Below are 19166 nucleotides of genomic sequence, written 5' to 3' on the forward strand. Positions count from 1 at the left end.
GTTTGTTTATAGCATGTGCCACATGTGTGGGAGAGCATATATACATGTTCACATGTGTATTGGACACACATGCATATGTATGTGCTAGTGTGTGGTGGCCAGAGGTTGATGTCAGACATCTTTCTCGATCTCTGTGCTTTGTTTACCAACAATGTCTCTCACTGCGCCCAGAGCTTGCTGATTAGGACAGTCTGTCTATCCAGCGTGCTCTGAATCTCCTGGCTCTAGCCCCAGGACCAGAATTACAGGGGCCAGGGGCCACACCCACCTGGGTTTCACATGAGTTCTGGGGGTCCGACTTGCTGGTTCCCGGGCTTGCCTGGCAACCCTTTATCTACTCAGCCAGCTCCCCATCCTTTTTTTTGGGACATGGAGTCTCACTAAATTGCTCACACTGGCCTTGACCCTGTACTCCACACTCCTGCCTCCAATTCTCAATACCCGGGATTGCAGGTGCACACCACCAGAGGGAGGCTGGGTAAATCATGATGCCTCCACACGACTGCCACTCAACTATGTAAAAAATGTTGATGAAGAATTCAAGAGAAGTGGGTGGCTGAAGCAGGAGAATTGCTGTGAGTTCCAGGCCAGCCTTTTCCTCCAGTAAACATAGGAACATAGATGGAATATAATATTAAGTGGGAAATGCCTGATTGAAACTGGAGTTACAGTTGGTCTTAATTACACTGAAAAGTTTCAAAATAGACTCTGCACGGGTTAGGAATGTTGCCTGGATGCACAAGCTCCAGAATCCAAGGCTCCAAATCTCAAAAAGAAAGGAAGAAAGAAAGAAAGAAAGGAAGGAAGGAAGGAAGGAAGGAAGGAAAGGAAGGAAGGAAGGAAGGAAGGAAGGAAGGAAAGGAAGGAAGGAAAGAAAGAAAACAAACAAACTTCTTGATCTTAAGAGTGACTGGAACCTTCCCATTACTATGCTGGCTATAAATTATGCAGCTATAAACAAGATTTAAGATCAATTAGCAACAAAGACTTCTAGTCAGCTATCAATTTGCATCTAATCATCAGCCATTTGTCACAGGGCAATTCAAAACTGCCACTTAAGAAAAGGTCACTATGGACGCCTTTAACCCCAGCACTTGGGAGGCAGAGCCAGGCAGATCTCTGTGAGTTCGAGGCCAGCCTGGTCTATAGTGTGAGATCCAGGAGAGGCACCAAAACAACACAGAGAAACCCTGTCTCGAAAACAAAAAACAAAACAAAACAAAATCTCACCACTTGCTCAAGTGACATCGACCAGGTTATTTTCCGGCCCCACCGAACTTTTTTGCAGTCTCAGTCTGTTTACTCTTCAGTGTTTCTTTTGTACCAGTATGCAGAATCACTAAGTGAAAAGATCACAGGCTGGGCTCGTATCTGGGCTTCACTACACATACCTTAGTGGGATTTCAAAGCATAATATGGATAAAGGGCATGAATTTTATCATATGAGTCTCTTTAAAAACACCCTCTGCTTATGCTGGCTGGTGGTGGCGCACACCTTTAATCCTAGAACTCGGGAGGCAGAGACCGGCAGATCTCTGTGAGTTTAAGACCAGCTTGGTCTACAGAGCGAGTTCCAGGACAGCCAAGGCATAAACTACCCTGTCTTGAAAAATCTACAAAAAAAAAAAAAAAAAAAAAAAAAAAAAAAATGTAGGTTTCATGCCCTCTACCATGATAAGGGTTGCTCCTAATTAGTAGAAAGTTGGTAAGAGGTTTAGAATTCTTGGATTAAATATATATCTGACTAGAGATAACCTGTTACTCTTCAGATTTCTTCTAGTTAAAATCCTGGATTTTGAAGATAAGAAAGAGCGAGCTGTATCATGACTCACTGTTCTGGAATCTGCATGACCTTTACTATGTTAGCTTTTAAATGTCTTAAAGTTTTGGACTTGCCAGCCTATCCCAGCTATCTTTGTAAACAAATGACATGCCCTTATAATTGCATACAGTTGGTATGTAGCAGTGTGGAGAGCCCTTACCTGATGTAATAAATGCATGGATACTGGAAAAGAGTGTGATTGGGGTTGCATGGTGGTGATCACGGGAAGGGGGGTCGGGCAGGAGTGGAGGCTGCTTAAGAAAACCTGTAATCTCTTAAACAGTGGGCCACATGCTGCTGATTCCCAGCAGGCTCCGGACACTGCACAGGCTGGTCTGTTGACTTGGTGGGAACTCTCAGAGCTGTTCTTTGGAGGCCTCCTTTCTATCTCCCTCTCCCCACACAGGGACTGGGCTTCCGGGGAGTGAGACGAAGCAAGGCTGCGGGATACTGAGGCTAAGGAGCAGGCCAGGGAGTCACAGCTCAGGACCCAGGTAGGCAGGAGCTGGGGCCGAGAGCTGTTCTGGGAGGTCAAGACGGTCCTTCCACCTCAAGCCAGAGCAGACTCCCTGGGGGAAGAACAGGGAGCCCGGGAGGGCTGGGAGGGCTGGAGCTCACTGGACCTGCATCCTGAGGAGCGGCGGCAAGGAGGTGAGGCATTAGCAACAGGTTCAGTACCAGAGCTGAGCCTGTGGACAAGGACCAGATGGGAAGGCCATGTGTAGGGTATGGCTAGGAGTTTGGGTCATGAGGGGGTGTGTGTACGTGTGTGTGATGGGGGAGCATGTGTGTTTGTATGTATGTGTGAGGGGGAGTGTGTGCTTATGTGTATATGTGTGTGTGTGTGTGTGTGTGTGTGTGTGTGTGTGTGTGTGTGTGTGTACGTTGTTTGTTAGTCAGCAGGAGTCTGAAGTACTAGACCTGCCTTTGGCTGGAATAGCTGTGGCTAGGCCCCTGTTTCCACACAGAGGATTTGGTGATCTGTTGAAAAATTCTAACACCAAAATGAGCAAATGAAAACTCAGGAAGGCTGCTCTCTACCCTGTGCTCTTCACAGTTAGAGAACATGGAAATAGAAAAGGATAAGGCCCCATAATGTGGACTCCCACCTTTCAGATTCTGGGCAGATTCCATATAAAACTTTCTTACTCATCAAAACTTCAATCACCCTCCCTCTCCCTATTCAGAGCAACCAAAACCAGTTTCTCTCAGATTCTAGGATCTTAGTGTATGCTTCTTTTGCAATGCCAGGTCTCCCACGCCCTCCCCTCTCTCTGCCTCTGGCCCAAGAGCAACTCTGTGGCTACACTAAACTGCCTGGGGTGGGGGCGGGGTGGGGGGTCACCAGAAAGGAAAGAGCAGCTTGGAGAGGATAAGATCTGTGGGGAAGCCAAAGCCAGCCAGTGACATGAGCTCAGATGCAATTCAGCCATTTTGCCTTTTTTACTAAACTCTGTGGCTCACTGGGGCAGAACGCTGTTCCTGAAAAGTGGGGGTGCCCAGCAAGGCACCACCTACTGCAGAGTAACAGGGACGGACGGGCACACATAGTGGTCGTACCACAGCTGAGACCAGCACTTCCCACTGGAGGCAGATTTGATGGCCCAAGAAAGGCTCCCAGGGAGATCACGATCTCGCTAGGCAGAGACAGCAGCCCTCAGACTTCTCTTGCCTGAGCCTTGGGCCACCCCTGCACTACAAGGAAGTCCCGGCCCACACAAAAAGGGCCCAGGCCAGGAGGCTGCAGCTTCTGTGGTTCAGCCCCGAGTGGCCCCTCAGCTCTGAGGTGTGAACCTGCAGGACGCAGTTTGAATTTGAGGGTGGGCACTTCCTTGCCAAGGGGCCTCGGCTGCCTCCGCTATAAAATGAGAATAACACCTGGAAGACGAAGGATTCCAGGAGCTGACACACGGCCACGCTAGAGCAGTGTTGGTAAATGGGAGCTATTGATGGCGGACATTTATGGATGTCCCCTGTGAGCCGTGGCTTCCTTTGGCAATGTATGATTACAGAAATCTGTCAGTTTTCCTCTGACTGTTCTTGGCTCTCTGGGGACCACTGTGTAGGTGAAGTATAAAATAAAGCTGCAGAGAACATGCCTCCAGACTGGTCAAGGGTTTCAAGGGTGTGACGGAACTTTCTTTTCTTTTCTTTTTTTTTTTTTTTTACAGGACCCAGCCCAGCCTCTGTGACTCAAAGTCAGAAGTGGATCAGGAGGCTTGCACAGCCTTCTGCTTCCTCAGGAAGGATGGGGAGGGGCTGGAGTAGGGCAGCATGTTCCAAACAGCTAATCTAAGGCCCAGCTGCTTGTTCAAGATTCCAGAGAGAAAAGGAGGCAGGCATGGTAGACATGCTTCTAACCCCAGCATCCGGGAAGCCGAATCAAGATGATCACCATGAGTTTAAAGCCGGCCTGGGCTGCACAGTGAGACTGTGGCCAGCCTGAGCTACAGAGCAAGCAAGCAAACAACGGACTCCACAAAGATTTTTTTTCCTCTGGGCGGGGGTGGGGGTGGGGGGGGCATATATATATTTTCCACTCAGGCCCTGGGTCCTACAGGGGTAGGCTTGCTACAGGATGGAAAGGCTGTCAGAAGGCAAAGTCCATACCCTGCTTCCCAAATCTCAGGCCGGTGCTCTCCCTGGGATACCACCACCCTGGTTACAGGCCACCATGTTGCCTGCCCCATGAGAAAAAATGCTAGCCCCAGACAGGCACTAGTCATGTGTACTGACGCACAGCTATGGACCAGGTGTGGCAGAGCTGAAAAGGCTGGAGGGGTTCCACATCGTGCCCTTGAGCCTAGTTCTTCACATTTCAGATCCACACACACAGGAAGGAGGCGTTCTCCTCGGCTTTGCTCTGAAGTTGGCTGTGGTGGCTGTGTCAACTCAGGCTATAATTTTCCACACAGACAGGGCTGCCTGGCTGGGTGGTGGTGGTGGGTATGAGCCAGAGCAGAAGGATGGGAGCAGAGAAAGCCTCGAGAAGCCTGCTGGAAGCTGTATGGTGGTGTGTGCCTGGAATCCCAGCACCTGAGAGGAGGAGGCTGGAGGCTCACGAGTTCCAGAACAGCCTCAGCTACACAGTGAGTTCAAGGTCAGCCTGGGCTATGTGAGACACTGTCTCATAGAAAAAAAAAAAGGCTGCCCAAAGAAGTGAACGACTACTCACGACAAGGATCAGTTGTTAGACAGTAGTGACAGCCCATTAGTGTGCATGTGCAATTACACTAGTAATAGTATATAGGTACTGTTAGGGCACCAATAGCATGTATATGCTACTAGGATAGCTACAGCACATGCATGCATATGGTAACAATAGCATGCATATGTTATTGTGAGAGTAATACTACTTACTGTGTACTACAGTGATAGTGTTAACATGCATGCTGTGATAGTAACAGCATACATGTGCTCGTAGGGGCTACAGTGACAATAATAGCATAAATAACGTGTGTGTCACAAACAAACGCAAGTAATTAGTGCAGCTACCACTGGGCCTGCGCCTGACATTACGTCTTACAGACCTTTTCTTAGTCATAAAGTTCAGAGTGTTTACTCTCACATTCCCTCAGCAAATGACTCCTGTGCCAGGCTGGACACTAAGGACTAGGGACACAGGTGACAAAGAAACGGGCCCTATTCTTAAGGGCTAGTGGGTGGAGACTAACCAGGACACTGGTAATCAGAACACTGCAATGTCTGGAAAAAGTGTCAAGGGCCTATACTGCGTCTAGATGGCAAAGTCCCGGAGGGCATCCAAGGGGAAGCGGACAAGATGTGATATGAGCCTAGCCTTACAGAATAAGCAGGGATTTAGCAAGCAAAACAGAGGGACATGAGAACCTCCTGCTAAAGCATGGGCACAAGGTGGGCACTGAGGGGCGGCTGGCAGAAATGTGATGGGGTTTGTGTGAGAACCTGCCGGTCTGGGTGGGTTTTCATTTTAGGAAGCCAACCCAGACTACAGGGGGCAGGCTCAGACACAGGCCTTGATAGAGGACACTATCAAGGAGAGGGGGATGCTGGGGTTTCCTAGCTGAGAGATCTAACCTAGGGAATGGCAGTGAGGGGACCTGGAACTGACAGGCAGTTCATGGGGTAAGAGGCTCAGGGCAGCTGGACTGATTGGACCGGCTGGTAGAGGCTGAGGAAGGGTGAGGGTGTGGCCTGCTGTGGGCACACAGGGTCATCTACCAAGGGAGGGGGACTCTCGTAGGCAGCTGTTCTCAGTGTTGGACATGTGAAGCTCTACTCTGGCTAACTGGCCTGTCCACTGACGCTGTGGCATTGTAGACACTGACTGCACTGGAGCTTGATTGATGATGCACGCTCCAGCGGGGGCAGCTGCGGGGTGCTCCATCCCCATGCTGAAGTCTCCTAGTCATGTTTCCAGTCACAGCGCGTGGTAGGAGAAAGTGGGACTTCCAGGGTTCTCCGTGTTGGGATATTCTAGAACTTACAGCAAGTCAGGATGGCTCATGTTTATTATCCTAGCACTAGGGAGGCCTGAGAACTTCGAGGCCAATCTGGGCTACACAGCAAGAACCTTGTCCGTCCCCAGATCCAAGGGCAAAGAATGATAGCTTAGTGGTAAGTGCTTGGCTGGCATTCATGAGGTCCTGGATTCAATCCCCAGTAAACACACACACACACACACACACACACACACCAGAGAGAGCGAGCGAGCTCACTTGCAGGCAATGTAGGACAAAGAACTTTGATCTCTGAAAACATTTAAAGTAACAGATACACCAAATCATTGCAAAATGTCTAAGAAACCACTACACTGCGCTTTCTCCCTGGCCCTTCTCACAACTCTGAGCAGGTGTAACTTCTTGAGCTATCCTAGGGATATCACGACGTTCTATTGGGTTCTGGCCATATGCAGACACTGTTCTCAGCATTTGAGGCATATGGATTCAGCTAAGCCTCAGGAGAGCGCTAAGATGGGCATAATTGTTTTCACCTTATTTGGTAGAGAAGGAAACTGAGGCTCAGGCAGGCTTGGTAACTTGCCCGAAATCACCCACGGCGGAGACCTGAACTCCAGTGGTCTGGCCTCAGAGCCCAGGTTCCTGTCCTAACCAATCCCATATTCCACTCCTGGTTCTACTTCTTGTGCAGAGGGCTCCTCCCAAGCTCCCAGCAAGAGGGGAAAGGCCTGGCTATCACATGCTTGGGTAGGTGGCCGAAGGCCGGCCCGTTGGTACCTAGCTTGAGGTGCAGGGTGGGCCCGTTCCCCGACAGGCCGGCGGCAGGAAGTGCAGGTGGGCTGTTGTGGAATTCCCAGCGCTTCATCTGCAGCTGCTGTAGCCAGTAGAGCATCACGTGTTTGTTGGCAGCCTGGGAAGCACAAGCATTTAGTTAGTAAGGTCCCCGGCCTGCAGGGCGGCACTGGGCGTGGCCTTCGGAGATCGCAGACGTTTAGAAACTCCATCCTGCCCAGAAAACAATCCAGCAACCGTGGGTCTGTATCTACTTCTGTATCGTCACAGAAAAGAGTCAGGCTCTGGTTTCCTGCTTATGCTTCCTCATGCCTCTGTGCCTCTATTTCCCCAACTGTTTTGTAGTGACAATACCACAGGTTTTATAGAGTGGTTATGAAGACAAGGGGAATAAGGGGCCTGGCACACGGCAGGTGCACAGATGCATTCCCCAGACAGAGAAAGAGAGGGGCCGTGAGAGAGGAAAGAACTTGGAATGGTGACCCGGAGGGGCCCAATGACCTCCACTCTCCTTGTGTGACATCTCCAAGTCCTAGCTGTCTTTCTGTGGGCTGGAGGTAATCCCACCTACTGCAGGGCTACACCAACTCATGACTTTGAATAGGGCCAGAAAAGTCACACACACACTCTGCTAACATGGTAGAAACCTGCACCACGCCAAACAAGTGAGCAGCTGATGTCCGTCATGACTTTCCCAACTGATGGTCCAGTCAGTTGTTTTTACATCCATTAGCTTGCTGGATCTTCTAGGAAGAAGGTAGGGTGACCAGCCCTTTTCACAGATGGAGATACAAGTGGTCCAGGCATGTAGTAGCTTTGGCAGGCTGGCCCAAGAACTAGGTCTTTTAGTTGTAGAACAGAACTTCATTTTAAACATAACTGTAAAGGCGTGAGCTTATGTGGGGACAGCTGATTGGCAGCTCGCTGGAGTAGACAGTGAGCCTCATGGAGTGGTCTACAGTCAAAGCTACAAAAGAACGACAAAAGGCTACAGAGCAATCAGGGCAAGCTCACTCTCTCCAGGGGGCCACAGATGGGGTGTGGCCTGGGTGGGGAGAGAGGCTGTCCCAGTGAGCTTCACCTGTCAACATGACAAACTAAGAGTCACCTGGGAAAAGAGAAACTCAGCTGAAGAGCTGTCCAGATCAGATTGGCCTGTGGCCATGTCTAGGATGCAGGCCAGCCTAGCCCACTGTGGGTGGGGCCATCCCTAGGCAGGCATGTCTAGGCTCTATGAAAAGGGAGCTGAAGAGGCCTGAGAGAGCAAGCCGGTGAGTAGTGTTCTGCTATGGCCTTTGCTTCAGTTCCTGTCTCCAGGTTCCTGTTTGAGTTCCTGCCCTTCAGTGACGGACTGGGATGTGTAAATAAGCAACATAAACCCTTTCTTTCCCCAGACTGCTTTTGGTTGTGGTGTTTCTCAAGGCAACAGAAACTCAACTAGAACAAGAGTATTTCTATGAGAGTCCCTTGACCTGTTACGCAGACATCAATAAGACAGAATGACATCTACTAGTTTTTTCTTTTCACACTGTCCCTCCAAAGCTTCAATTGCTCTTAGGCTTCATTCACCATGACTGACAATCTCCAGCCAAACCCAAGCACCTCATTTTATTCCTTACCTCATTTGACATGTTCACACTGAGGAACCCCTCTATGTCAGAGGCTCGGCTAACACTGGAGACCCCGCGACAGGCCAGCATTCGTGATCTTGGTTCACAAAGTAGCCCTTAGATCTTCTGGCCAGAGTTTACTTGAGATAATACAGATCTGAGTGTCCCCATAGTTTCTTCAACCCGAGGTCTCTCTCTCCTGTTAGCACTACTCCAATCATGCAACAACCAGTTATTTCCTCCATCTATACTTCATCTGCTTCCTCCAGGGCCACAGCTCCCGCTCAGCCATCATTCCCTCCGGGCTGCTTTCAGACCCTCAGACTACCAGTTTCTTCTTCCCCCAATTTGTTCTCTGCCCGACAGCCAGGCTGAGCTCTCTAAGCCCTCTAATCTCATTGTGCACACCCCCCCCCACCCAGCTTAAGGCTCTTAGCCAACTTCTACAGCCTACTGGACAAAGTCCAAGCCTCTGAGCCTAGTTCACCAGTGTCTCCCCCTCCCCCTCCATCTTTTGAGCACCTATGTATGCCAGGCTCCCGAGGCTTGCCTGGATACTCATGGTTACGCTGTGTTTTCTCATCTTTGCTCATGGGCTCCCTCAGCATCATTACCTTTATCATTTGCATGTCAAAAAGCCCATCATTCCTCTCATTTAAGTGATGCCTTGCTGAACAGCCCCCTCCTCATTTGGAGGAGCGGATCCCTGCTGTCACCACACTCTTAGTGTCCAAACTCATCTCAGTGTCTCCACATGGCATTGAAATATGCCTGCCAGTTTTCCCATCATGCCTTATGCTGCTGGAGAACAGGGGGTAGAGGCAAACAAGTCCGACTTGTTCCACACCCAGAGCCTAGCACAGAGCCAGACATATGTATGAACTAGTGGAGCAGTAAAAACCACGTGCTGAGAGGCCCTGTCCACAGCGCTTGTCTTAGGAACACAAGACCTAAGGCCCACATGCCCTCTAAAACCTCTTTTCTGGACTAAAAATCTGGGTTTCCATTATTTTAATGGCACCTTCCCCACCTCCAGCCTAGTCAACTAGCCACACCCTGCAAGGAAAGGAGAAGAAAACCTGTGGGCATCCTAGTGTCTGGCCAGTGGCAGGTTGGGGGCATAGAGAGATGGAGCCAGAGCAGTGGGGAGGAAGACCTTCGTCCTTGCACTCTTTCTGGGCCTCAAGAACTAAGCTTGCATCTGTCTTCCCGGTCAGGTGACAGGACACTTTCTCTTAACATGGTAGGCTCTGACCTGGGTATCACCCCGTGTGTGCATATGTGTTTATTCAAACAACATTTACTAAGAACTCACCAGTTCAGACATGCCTGGGTGAACCATCTAGACTGATCACTAAAGTTACATATTTTCTCTCCTAACCCCTACCCATGTCTGCATTCACTCCCCTTGGCTAAACCACCAAGACATGAATCAGATCCGGCCTCAAAGAATGCAACCACAGTATCTTGACTGCTTCAGTACCAAGGAAGTAAGTCAAGGAAACTGAGTAGTTAGGCACCACCAAAGTGAAGTTTTGATACGGCACTGGAAGATTCCAAAAGTGGACCACATCGTTGTAAATGCCCAATCTGAGCCTTTCTCTTCTATGGATCACTTTCTTGATCCGTAAAATGAGTCCCTCACCCTTGCCTGTGGGAAGGCAATAAGGAAATGGTGTGAAGACTCTGTGGGAAAGCTCCAGGCTCCCGGCACAAGGTGGTAATCACTGTCAGGTCAATTCACGGTGACCATGCATCGGCCCTGAAAACTCGCTCAATCTGGAAAAGGGGGAAAAGTTCCATTTACCTTGAGGGTAATAACCCGGTTGGGAGTCTTGACTTCGAAAGTGCCCTCGTCCTCAGCGCTCGCCTTGCAGTCAAAGACCGCGTTGGAGAGGTCGATACTGTCCAAGGGGTTAGCATCTTGAGCGGTGCGCGAATAGTACAGATGGCACTTCCTCTCGTCGTAGAAGAACCAGCGGCATTTCCAGCCCTTGATGGGCCCTTTGCCGCCAAACTTACTTAAATACCCACAGAGTTTCTTGGGGACCGTGTCTAGGGGCCGGGCGCCGCCCTCTGAGTCTCCGGGAGGCACCACCTCGGGCTCCCGGGCGGAGCCGGGGAGTTGTGTGGACTCGGAGAGAGGAGTGCACTCGGGGTGGTTCTCCATCGCTGCTGGCCCGCTGCACAGGCCAGCGGCACCGGAATCTCAGAGATCCGGCGGGCACCTGGGACCCGACGGACACCTGGCTGGGGCGGAGCGGTCCGGCCCGGCCCCCAGAAGAAGGCGGAGAGCCCCGGTCCGCTGCGGAGAGACCGCCCTCTAGACACCTGACTGCAAACGCCGCTCCCGGCGGCAGGCCCCGCCCCCACCGCGCGAGGACCCGCCCCGGCCCCGCCCACCCAACCCACTTCCGGCTTTCCCTCCGCGTCCTCGGCCATGTTGGCTGCGCGCGTCTGTCGTGTGTGCAGGCGCTGCGGTTTAAAGTCAAGGTGGCTGGCTCGAAGGTGCTTTAGCCGTGGGAAGGGATGCAGAAAGACCCGCCACTCCCTGGCTACTCAGCCGCGGGCTTCGCGTGGTAGCCCGGGGTGATGGCGTCCTCTCCCGCCGCCGCCCTACGGGTGCCGCGCGAGCCACCCTTGGACGGCGCATCGCGCAGCCATTGGCTGCGTGGACGTGGGGCGTCCCCGGCGCTGCGGCGCGAGGCTTTCCAACAAGCTTTGCAAGCCTCTGGGTCACCTCCGGCTCTCCCTGAGGTCGGCCACCACCTCCTCCACTGCCCCGTCCTCGGCTCGCATTCTCTCTGCAGCTCTAGTCGCCTTGCCTCGGGCGTCCAGGACCCTGCGGCAGTGGTGGGAACCCCGAGCACATCTGAGCTTTAGCAAAAGGGCCAACCAACTCCCTTAACTTCCTGCCTCAGTTTACAAATGCCGTCCCAAGGCGTATTTCGGCACTACAGTTGTACACCTTGTTCCGGTTCGCCTCTCTTCGGGGTCTTCCTCTCCGCTTCAGCTCCTGTTACTTTAGGCTATCCCCGCCAACTCCCTCACCCCGCCGTTCTTCAAGAAATCCGTGTACGGTCAGGAGCATTAGTGGAGCGGAGTATGGCAGTGAGTACCTGTGGGCTTTTAAGGTTCTGATTTCCCCAGGGCTGAGAGACCTGCTCTGCCAAGAGTTCTCTCATGTAAGGAAGGATAGTGCTCACGCCTGCCCTTCACGACAAAAGCGGATTTATGGGGGCGCTATCTTAGAAATGCTAGGGAGATCTCTTAGTTGGTTATAATTTCTCATCCCAAATCAACATTGGCTGTCGCACTTAATTATCTGTTCATAATTTCTAAGAAATTCCTCAATACTTCGTAAGTTCCCTTTCCAATAAAACTTGATCCACACTATCTATCCTTAGAACTGTTTTTAGTAATATGCAGGAAGCTCTGAACATAGCTGGTAGAAATGGGTGAGTCTTCAATAAATGCTCGCTGTAATTAAAGGTCCACAAACTAGACGTCAAAGCAGTAAGCAGTAAGCCACCAAGAGGACAGTAGCAAAGCTGGCAGAAGTCATACCACTGAAAACTCGAAAATAGTGCAATTTCAATATATATTGAAATATATATATTTATATATATATATACTTTTAAAGATACAGTCTCCTATATCCCAGGCTGGCCTCAAACTTGCTGTATAGCCAATATAACTTTCAATTCTGAATAGTCCTGTTATTGGCAGCAGCCTGGGGAGCCCTCTTAAACTTTTAGGGACCTCAATTCACATGAAACTGAATCCTTGGCTTTATTGCAGAAAAATAACTTGAAGATGAACCAGTAAGAAACAGAATTGGAGTTTATTTAAAAGGCACTGAGGAAAACAAGGCACACCTCAGAGCATGGGTACGGACTTCCCAAAGAAAAGTAGTACTTCTGTGTCAGCACTAGCTGTATATACTATTTTGGTGGCTTCAAGTGACACCTCCAAGGATTGCTAAGAAAATTTACTTTTGTCCTCCTTTTTGGTAAATGTGAGTGTAGGGTGGCTCTGGAGGTACCTTTGCTGGAATTACAATCTGATAAGATAAAGTCAGGTTCCATTCTAGTTGCACAAGGGACTTAGGACATCTCTTACCTCTTGGGGGTTTCTAGTGAGATCCCTAAGAAATTGCAGGCTTACTGCTAGGAAGGGAGAAAGGCCTGAAGCAATTGTCCATTGTCCTGGGATTCTCAGCAAGCAAGAGACTTTGGCCAGACTCTGGAATGAGGGGCTGCTTTCTCTTTCTGTGTCTGAGTAATGTTCCCAGTCTTTTTATCTGCCACCCTCTGGGTTCCACTTCCCAAGTGCTGAGATTATAGATGTGCACTGCCATGCCGATGCCGTGGGTTTTAACAGTGCTTTTAGTTTTTTGTTAGGATCAGTAGAAAGGAAACCCCACGCCACCCCCAAAAAAGAATGCTGTAATAAGGCTGACTTTCATAGAGATCACCCAATCTCTGATGCTCCAAGTCAGAAAGATTTTTGGTTTCCACAGAAAATCTGTGCAAATACTTTTACCACAATGACAGAACTTTTAGAAACAGTATAAAAAAAGTTAATCCTGGCCTGATGAGATGGCTCTGTGGTTAAAGGTGCTTGCTGCCCAAGCTGATGACCTGAGTTCTGTCCCTGGGCCCCCACATGGCGGAAGGAGAGAACAGACTCCCAAAAGTTGTCATCTGACCTTTGTGCAAACACACACACACACACACACACACACACACACACACACACACTGGATAATTTTTGAAATTAAAAAAGTTAATCACAATCAACTTTACTTCAAGCTTTTGAAATAAATTCAGACTTCCTGCGTAACTATAAGTAAAGGAGGGCATGGCACTGGCAGGATGGCCCAGTGGATAGTGCCTGCTGCACAAGTCTGATTGGTTTGAGTTCAATCCCTGGATCCCACACGGCAGAAGGAAAGAACCAATGCCTACAAGTCCTCTGACCTCCACAGACAAGTCATGCCACTGGTACACCCACATCCACAAATTATTTAAAAAGGTAGACAGAAGTGGCCATTATAAATCATTTGATGGGGAGAGTAGAAGCCAATAAAATCTGTTCTTACCAAATCCATCACATCAGAATTTTGGCGCCAATGACAATTAACTGTGACCTTTGGGAAGTCATTTAATTTCTCCGGATTGCAGTTTTTTTATTTGTAAAATAGGCCTTTAAAATGCAGAAAATCCTGCCCTTTTTGGGGTGGCGGGTGGACAACGTGGGTGAACTTGGACATTATTCTAAGTGAAGGAAGCCAGGCTCAGAGGGCAAATATAAATTGAAAGCAGTTAACTCGTGGAAACCAAGTTCAGAAGAGAGGTTGCCAGGGGTCCCAAAGGGCAGATCTTAAAGGACCACTGAGCCATTGACCGTTCTGTAAAAAGCACAACATCTTTTTTACCTTGTGGTAATTTTCACTAGCACTAAAGAAAAAGAAAGATAACATAAGAAAACTTTAGAAACTTGCATTTAAGTTTAGGAGTTCAGTTGTAAGAATTTGTTATAAGAAAAACTCCTACACATGCTTACAGACATTCTCATCATAGCATTATTTTTTTAAAGATTTATTTATTTATTTATTTATTTATTTATTTATTTATTTATTTATTTATTTATTATGTATACAGTGTTCTGCCTGCATGTATGCCTGCATGCCAGAAGAGGGCACCAGATCTCCTTAAAGATGGTTGTGAGCCACCATGTGGTTGCCAGGAATTGAACTCAGGACCTCTGGAAGAGCAGCCAGTGCTCTTAACCTCTGAGCCATCTCTCCAGCCCTCATCATAGTGTTATTATGAAAAATCAAAAGTAGTATAAATGTCCCCAAATCAAGAGTTATAGTTACATAAGGGATTAAGACATGATGGTTAATCTCAACTGTCAATTTGAGATTGGAATCACCTGGAATGCTTATAGATGGTTATTTTGGTCACATTAATTGAGCTGGGAAGACCTGTCTACTATGGGCAGCACCATTTCCTGGGATGGGAATCTGGGTTAAATAAAGAGAGCACAAGCATTCACTGATTTCTTCTTCCTGACTGTGGATGCCATGTGACCAGCTGCTCCAAGCTCCCACTACGCTGATTTCCCCACCATGATAGACGGGACCTCAGACTGAGCCAAAGTGATAAACTCTTCTTTAGGTTGATTTCTGTCAGAGCAACAGCTGACATAACGAGGACAGACACTGAGAAATATTAGTTAACACGGTAGGCCAGAAACTATTCCCCCAGGACAGTTTGTTAGTCTTTATGCGGCATTGTTTACCTTGCTAGGAGAAGTCACGAGGCACAACTAAACCCACTATGAGAGTTTATTAGGAGAAGGGAGAGACAGGAGAGGGTGTGCTCAGGCCTGTTTGAGAGACGTGCGGAGAGTGAGAAAGAAGGGGGAACAAGAAGAGGGGAGGAGTCTGTGACCCACTTTTTATGGATTCCCCTGCACATGCGCATGTGGGCTCACATAGCTACACCACGCATGCGCATAGGTTGCGTGATCACCCTGTGTGCAAATTACGCAACCACGCAGTGCTCAGATTTCATAGACCCCTTGCTTGGCTACTGAACAGCGCATGTGTGGTCATGTAGCAACACAATTGCTGTTTGGTAACAAACAACTGTGTGTGTGTGTGTGTGTGTGTGTGTACCTAAAAATTAAAATTGAAACAATAATTGAGACTATTGATAATTATCTCTGGGTGGTGAGATTGAAAAATCTTAGTTACTTCTGCTGTGAAGAGACACCATAACCAAGGTTACTTACAAAAAAACAGCATTTAAGCCCAGCGGTGGTGGCACACGCCTTTAATCCCAGCACTTGGGAGGCAGAGGCGGGTGGATTTCTGTGAGTTCAAGGCCAGCCTGGGCTACAGAGTGAGTTCCAGGAAAGGTGCCAAAGCTACACAGAGAAACCCTGTCTCCAAAAAACAAACAAAAACCAGCATTTAGTTGGGGGCTTACTTCTTACCTATAGTTTCAGAGAGTGAGTCCATGACCATCCTAGAGGACTCATGGAGGCAGGCAGGTATGGCACTGGAGCAGCAGCTGAGCCTTCTATCTGATCCGTAACCATGAGGCAGAGAGTGGGGGTATGGCTAAATGGAAATGTGCTGGACTTTGAGACCCCAAAGCCCACCCTCAGTGATGCACTTCCTCCAACAAGGCCACACCTCCTAATCTTTCCCAAACAGTTCCACCAACTAGGGACCAATCATTCAAACATATGAGCCTGTGGAGGCCATTCTCATTTAAACCACCACAAAAGATAATTTTCATTTTTTCTTGTTTTTATATAGTTTTCCACATGTAAACAATATAATCAGCGGTGGGTGTGGTGGCACATTGGGATGCAGAAGCAGCTGGTTCTGAGGGCTCAAGCATGGCCTGCCTTACACAGAGCTCCAGATCAGTAGGCTTGCACTGTGAGACCCTGTTGTAACAGCCAGCAGGAACTGGGGACATGTCTGTAATCTCAGCCCTTGTGAGGCTGAGGCTGGATGATAAAGAATTTGTGGTCAATCTAGGTTATAGAGTGAGACTCTGTCACAAAATTTCTAAAAAGGTCTAAGCCTTAAAAGTTTGCAAACACACACCTGTTCCTATATTTCAGAAATCTATAGTTGAAAAAGAGTTGGACACAATTCTTTAACTCAAGATTGGAGATCCGAAAATCTTCTCCAAGCTCCACTCCTGAGACAACCAGAGGGCCCTACCTCTCCCTGTGCCCTTAGCAAGTGTTCAGCACTGTTAAATTGCTGTCAGTGTTTATGATAGGCTGTTTATGTTTGTAAGCATTTCTGCTGTTCATATTCCTGTAAACAGACACACCGGGGCGGAAGGGACTTGACTTCCTAGTATTGACCTCTCTGCTGCCCACGTTACTTCAGACAAGGACTATCAGTCAAATCACTAACCCAACTATCTTCATTCCTGAACCAGCCATCTGGAACACTCCATGGATACCTCGAGACAAATGGGCAAAAGGCTGCAGTTGACAGCACTCAGGAGGTAGGGGTGCGAAGAACTGGAGTTCGGGGCTAGCCAGCCACTCCATAGCAAGTTCAAGGATAGCCTGGGCTTTTTTGCTTTTTCCCCTCCTGTTAAGAAGAAAAAAAGGGCTGGAGAGCTGATTCAGTGAATAAAACACTTGCCTTGAAAATGTGAAGATGGGAATTTGGATCCCAAGGCCCCATGTGAAAGTTAAAGCTTAGTAGATGTGTCTGCCTATCACCCCAGCACTTGGGAGGCCAAGGTAGGGAGGGGATCCCTGGGGTAAGCTGGCTAGCTAGACAGCCAGAATCCACATGCTCAGGGTTCAGTAAGTGACCTGCCTTAATCAAGTGGAGAGCAATTGTGGAAGACAATGGATGGGCATTAATCTCAGGAACACACACACACACACACACACACACACACACACACACACACACACACACACACACACCCTCCACATATGAAGAAAAGAAGAAAGGAAGGATTGAAGAAAGGATTGTCATAGATCACCCTGGCTCTAAAAAGCACAGTCCTAATCAGGGCTGTACTTTTGTGGTGATGGCCTGGACAAACCATTTCTGTCTCAACTAGAAGGGGGACATTTCTCCTGGGCTGCAATTGGTCCAAACACTTCTTGGACTATACAAGCAGTCAAGTGCTTGGGGATGTGGCTCAGTAGTAGAGCATCTGTCTGGCAAACATGCATGTGGACCTACACACAGAAGGGCCTGGATTCAGTCTCCAACACCATGAAATATCAATACTCCCAAACAATCAAGGGGTCACACATCCAATGAGTGAGAAGTTTTCTTAGAAAATGAAAATTTTAAAAAAGTTTTATTTTTTAAGTTTCAGTTATACTTATGTGTTGTGTGTAGAGGCATCTGCACTTGAGTTGCAGATGCACCCGGAGGCCAGAGGCATTGGATTTCCTGGAGCTCCAGCTGTGGGCCGGTGTGAGCTGCCCGTTGCGGGTGCTGGGAACTGAACTTGGGTCCTCTGCACTTAGCCGCTTGGCCAATCTCTTCAGCCACCCTTAAGAATAGAAATTTAGGGCTGGGGACACACCTCAGTTGGTAGTGTGACTGCCTAGCACAGCCCAGACTCAGGGTTCAAGGTCCTGGCTCTGGCTTCCATCCCTAGGATTACATAAACCAGTCATGGGAGCACATTCCTGTAATCTCAGCAGTTGAGAGGTGGAGATTGGGAGATGGAAGCTCAGGGTCATCCTCCGTTACAAGGTGAGTTTGAGGCCGGCCTGGAGCACAGCGGATTCCATCTCAAAAGGTCTGTCTATATCTGTGTCTATATATCTCAGCCAACAACACCTCGTGGTACAGGTGTAAGGACACGGCCTGGAATAGCTTCATCTTCATGGGAGGGTTGGAAAGAGTAACTTAGGCTTCTCACTTTCTGGCCTGCTGTGGGTCAAATCATGGTCTCTCTTGAAATTCGTAAGAAGGCCTGGCCCCTAGTGCCTCAGACTATCACTGTAATTGAAGATAAGCTTTAAAGAGTTAAGTTACAGAAAATAATCTAATTTAATATCAATGGCCTTATGAAATTTGACTAGGAGACACACACACACACACACACACACACACACACACACACACACACACACACACACACACACACGAGGGCAGACTGTCTGAGGACACAGGAGAAGACAGCCATCTGCCGGACAAAGGGGGGGGGGGCGGCTGAGAAGAAAACAGCCCGGTTGAGACCTCAACCCGACTCCCAGACTCCAGAACAGTGACAGAACTGGTTTCAGTTGCTTCAACCCCGGCACTCCCAAACCCACACATGGCCCGATCATCCAAGAGTGCTTCTTTGGAAACTCATGCCAGGGGCAGCTCAAAATGGCTTGGCACACCCAGGAAATTTCCTGGAAGCCGTGCTGAATAAGTATACATGTGAGTCGTATTATAAAACTTGGTTTAGGGTATTCTAAATTAATTTCCAAGTTGGAGAGGTTGAGTGGATTCAGAGGCAGACGCGGAGAAGGCCACCGGAGGCTCATTCAGTGCTGTCTAGGTGAGCCGGCTATGTGCGAGGACTAAGAGCTCCTAGGAGAAGTTTGTCCAGACAGAAACGGAGCACCCAGTCCTACAGCTGCCTGGAACGGAGTTTGGCCAACACTGAGCCAGAAGAGGAGCAGCCCTAGAACCTAGGGCTCAACATCTGTAGAACCACAGCAGGGTTCTGACTCACAGAACAGTGCTGTTCATACAGCCACAGGTCTTCATGTCTCATTTTGTGTGGGTTAGATCCGGAGGAGACAAAGGTCCAGGAGGGGGGCATCTCTCTCGTACAGCCATCCCCATTGTCGTCCAAGCTGAGAAGGAGCCATCTGCAAGCCAGGACCCTCAGCCCCCCAGAACAGGGGGACAGGGGGAATAAATACCAGTTGTTTAAGGAGGGCGGGGAGGTAGGAGACAGAGACGAGAGAATTACTAAAGCCCCA

General features: G+C 48.9%; 1 protein-coding gene across 5 annotated transcripts in view; it reads right to left on the bottom strand.

The window, feature by feature from the left end:
- Window positions 1-11041, bottom strand: part of Tbc1d2 (TBC1 domain family member 2) — a 49950-nt gene extending 38909 nt beyond the window's left edge. For 2 of the 5 annotated variants that reach the window (XM_015992523.3, XM_076564170.1), the window contains exons 1-2: window positions 10471-10966; window positions 7039-7171 (exon numbers count right to left, since the gene is read on the bottom strand). In XM_015992523.3, the coding sequence (XP_015848009.1) occupies window positions 7039-7171; window positions 10471-10833 (496 nt within the window). In that variant the 5' untranslated portion in view covers window positions 10834-10966. Of the gene's footprint in view, window positions 1-7038; window positions 7172-10470 lie in introns of all 5 variants that reach the window. The other 3 variants (XM_006973682.4, XM_015992522.3, XM_015992521.3) reach the window with 3 other exon arrangements.
- Window positions 11042-19166: the final 8125 nt, after the last annotated feature.

The sequence above is a fragment of the Peromyscus maniculatus genome, chromosome 2 (genome assembly GCF_049852395.1).
Source record: "Peromyscus maniculatus bairdii isolate BWxNUB_F1_BW_parent chromosome 2, HU_Pman_BW_mat_3.1, whole genome shotgun sequence".
Lineage (NCBI taxonomy): Eukaryota > Metazoa > Chordata > Mammalia > Rodentia > Cricetidae > Peromyscus > Peromyscus maniculatus.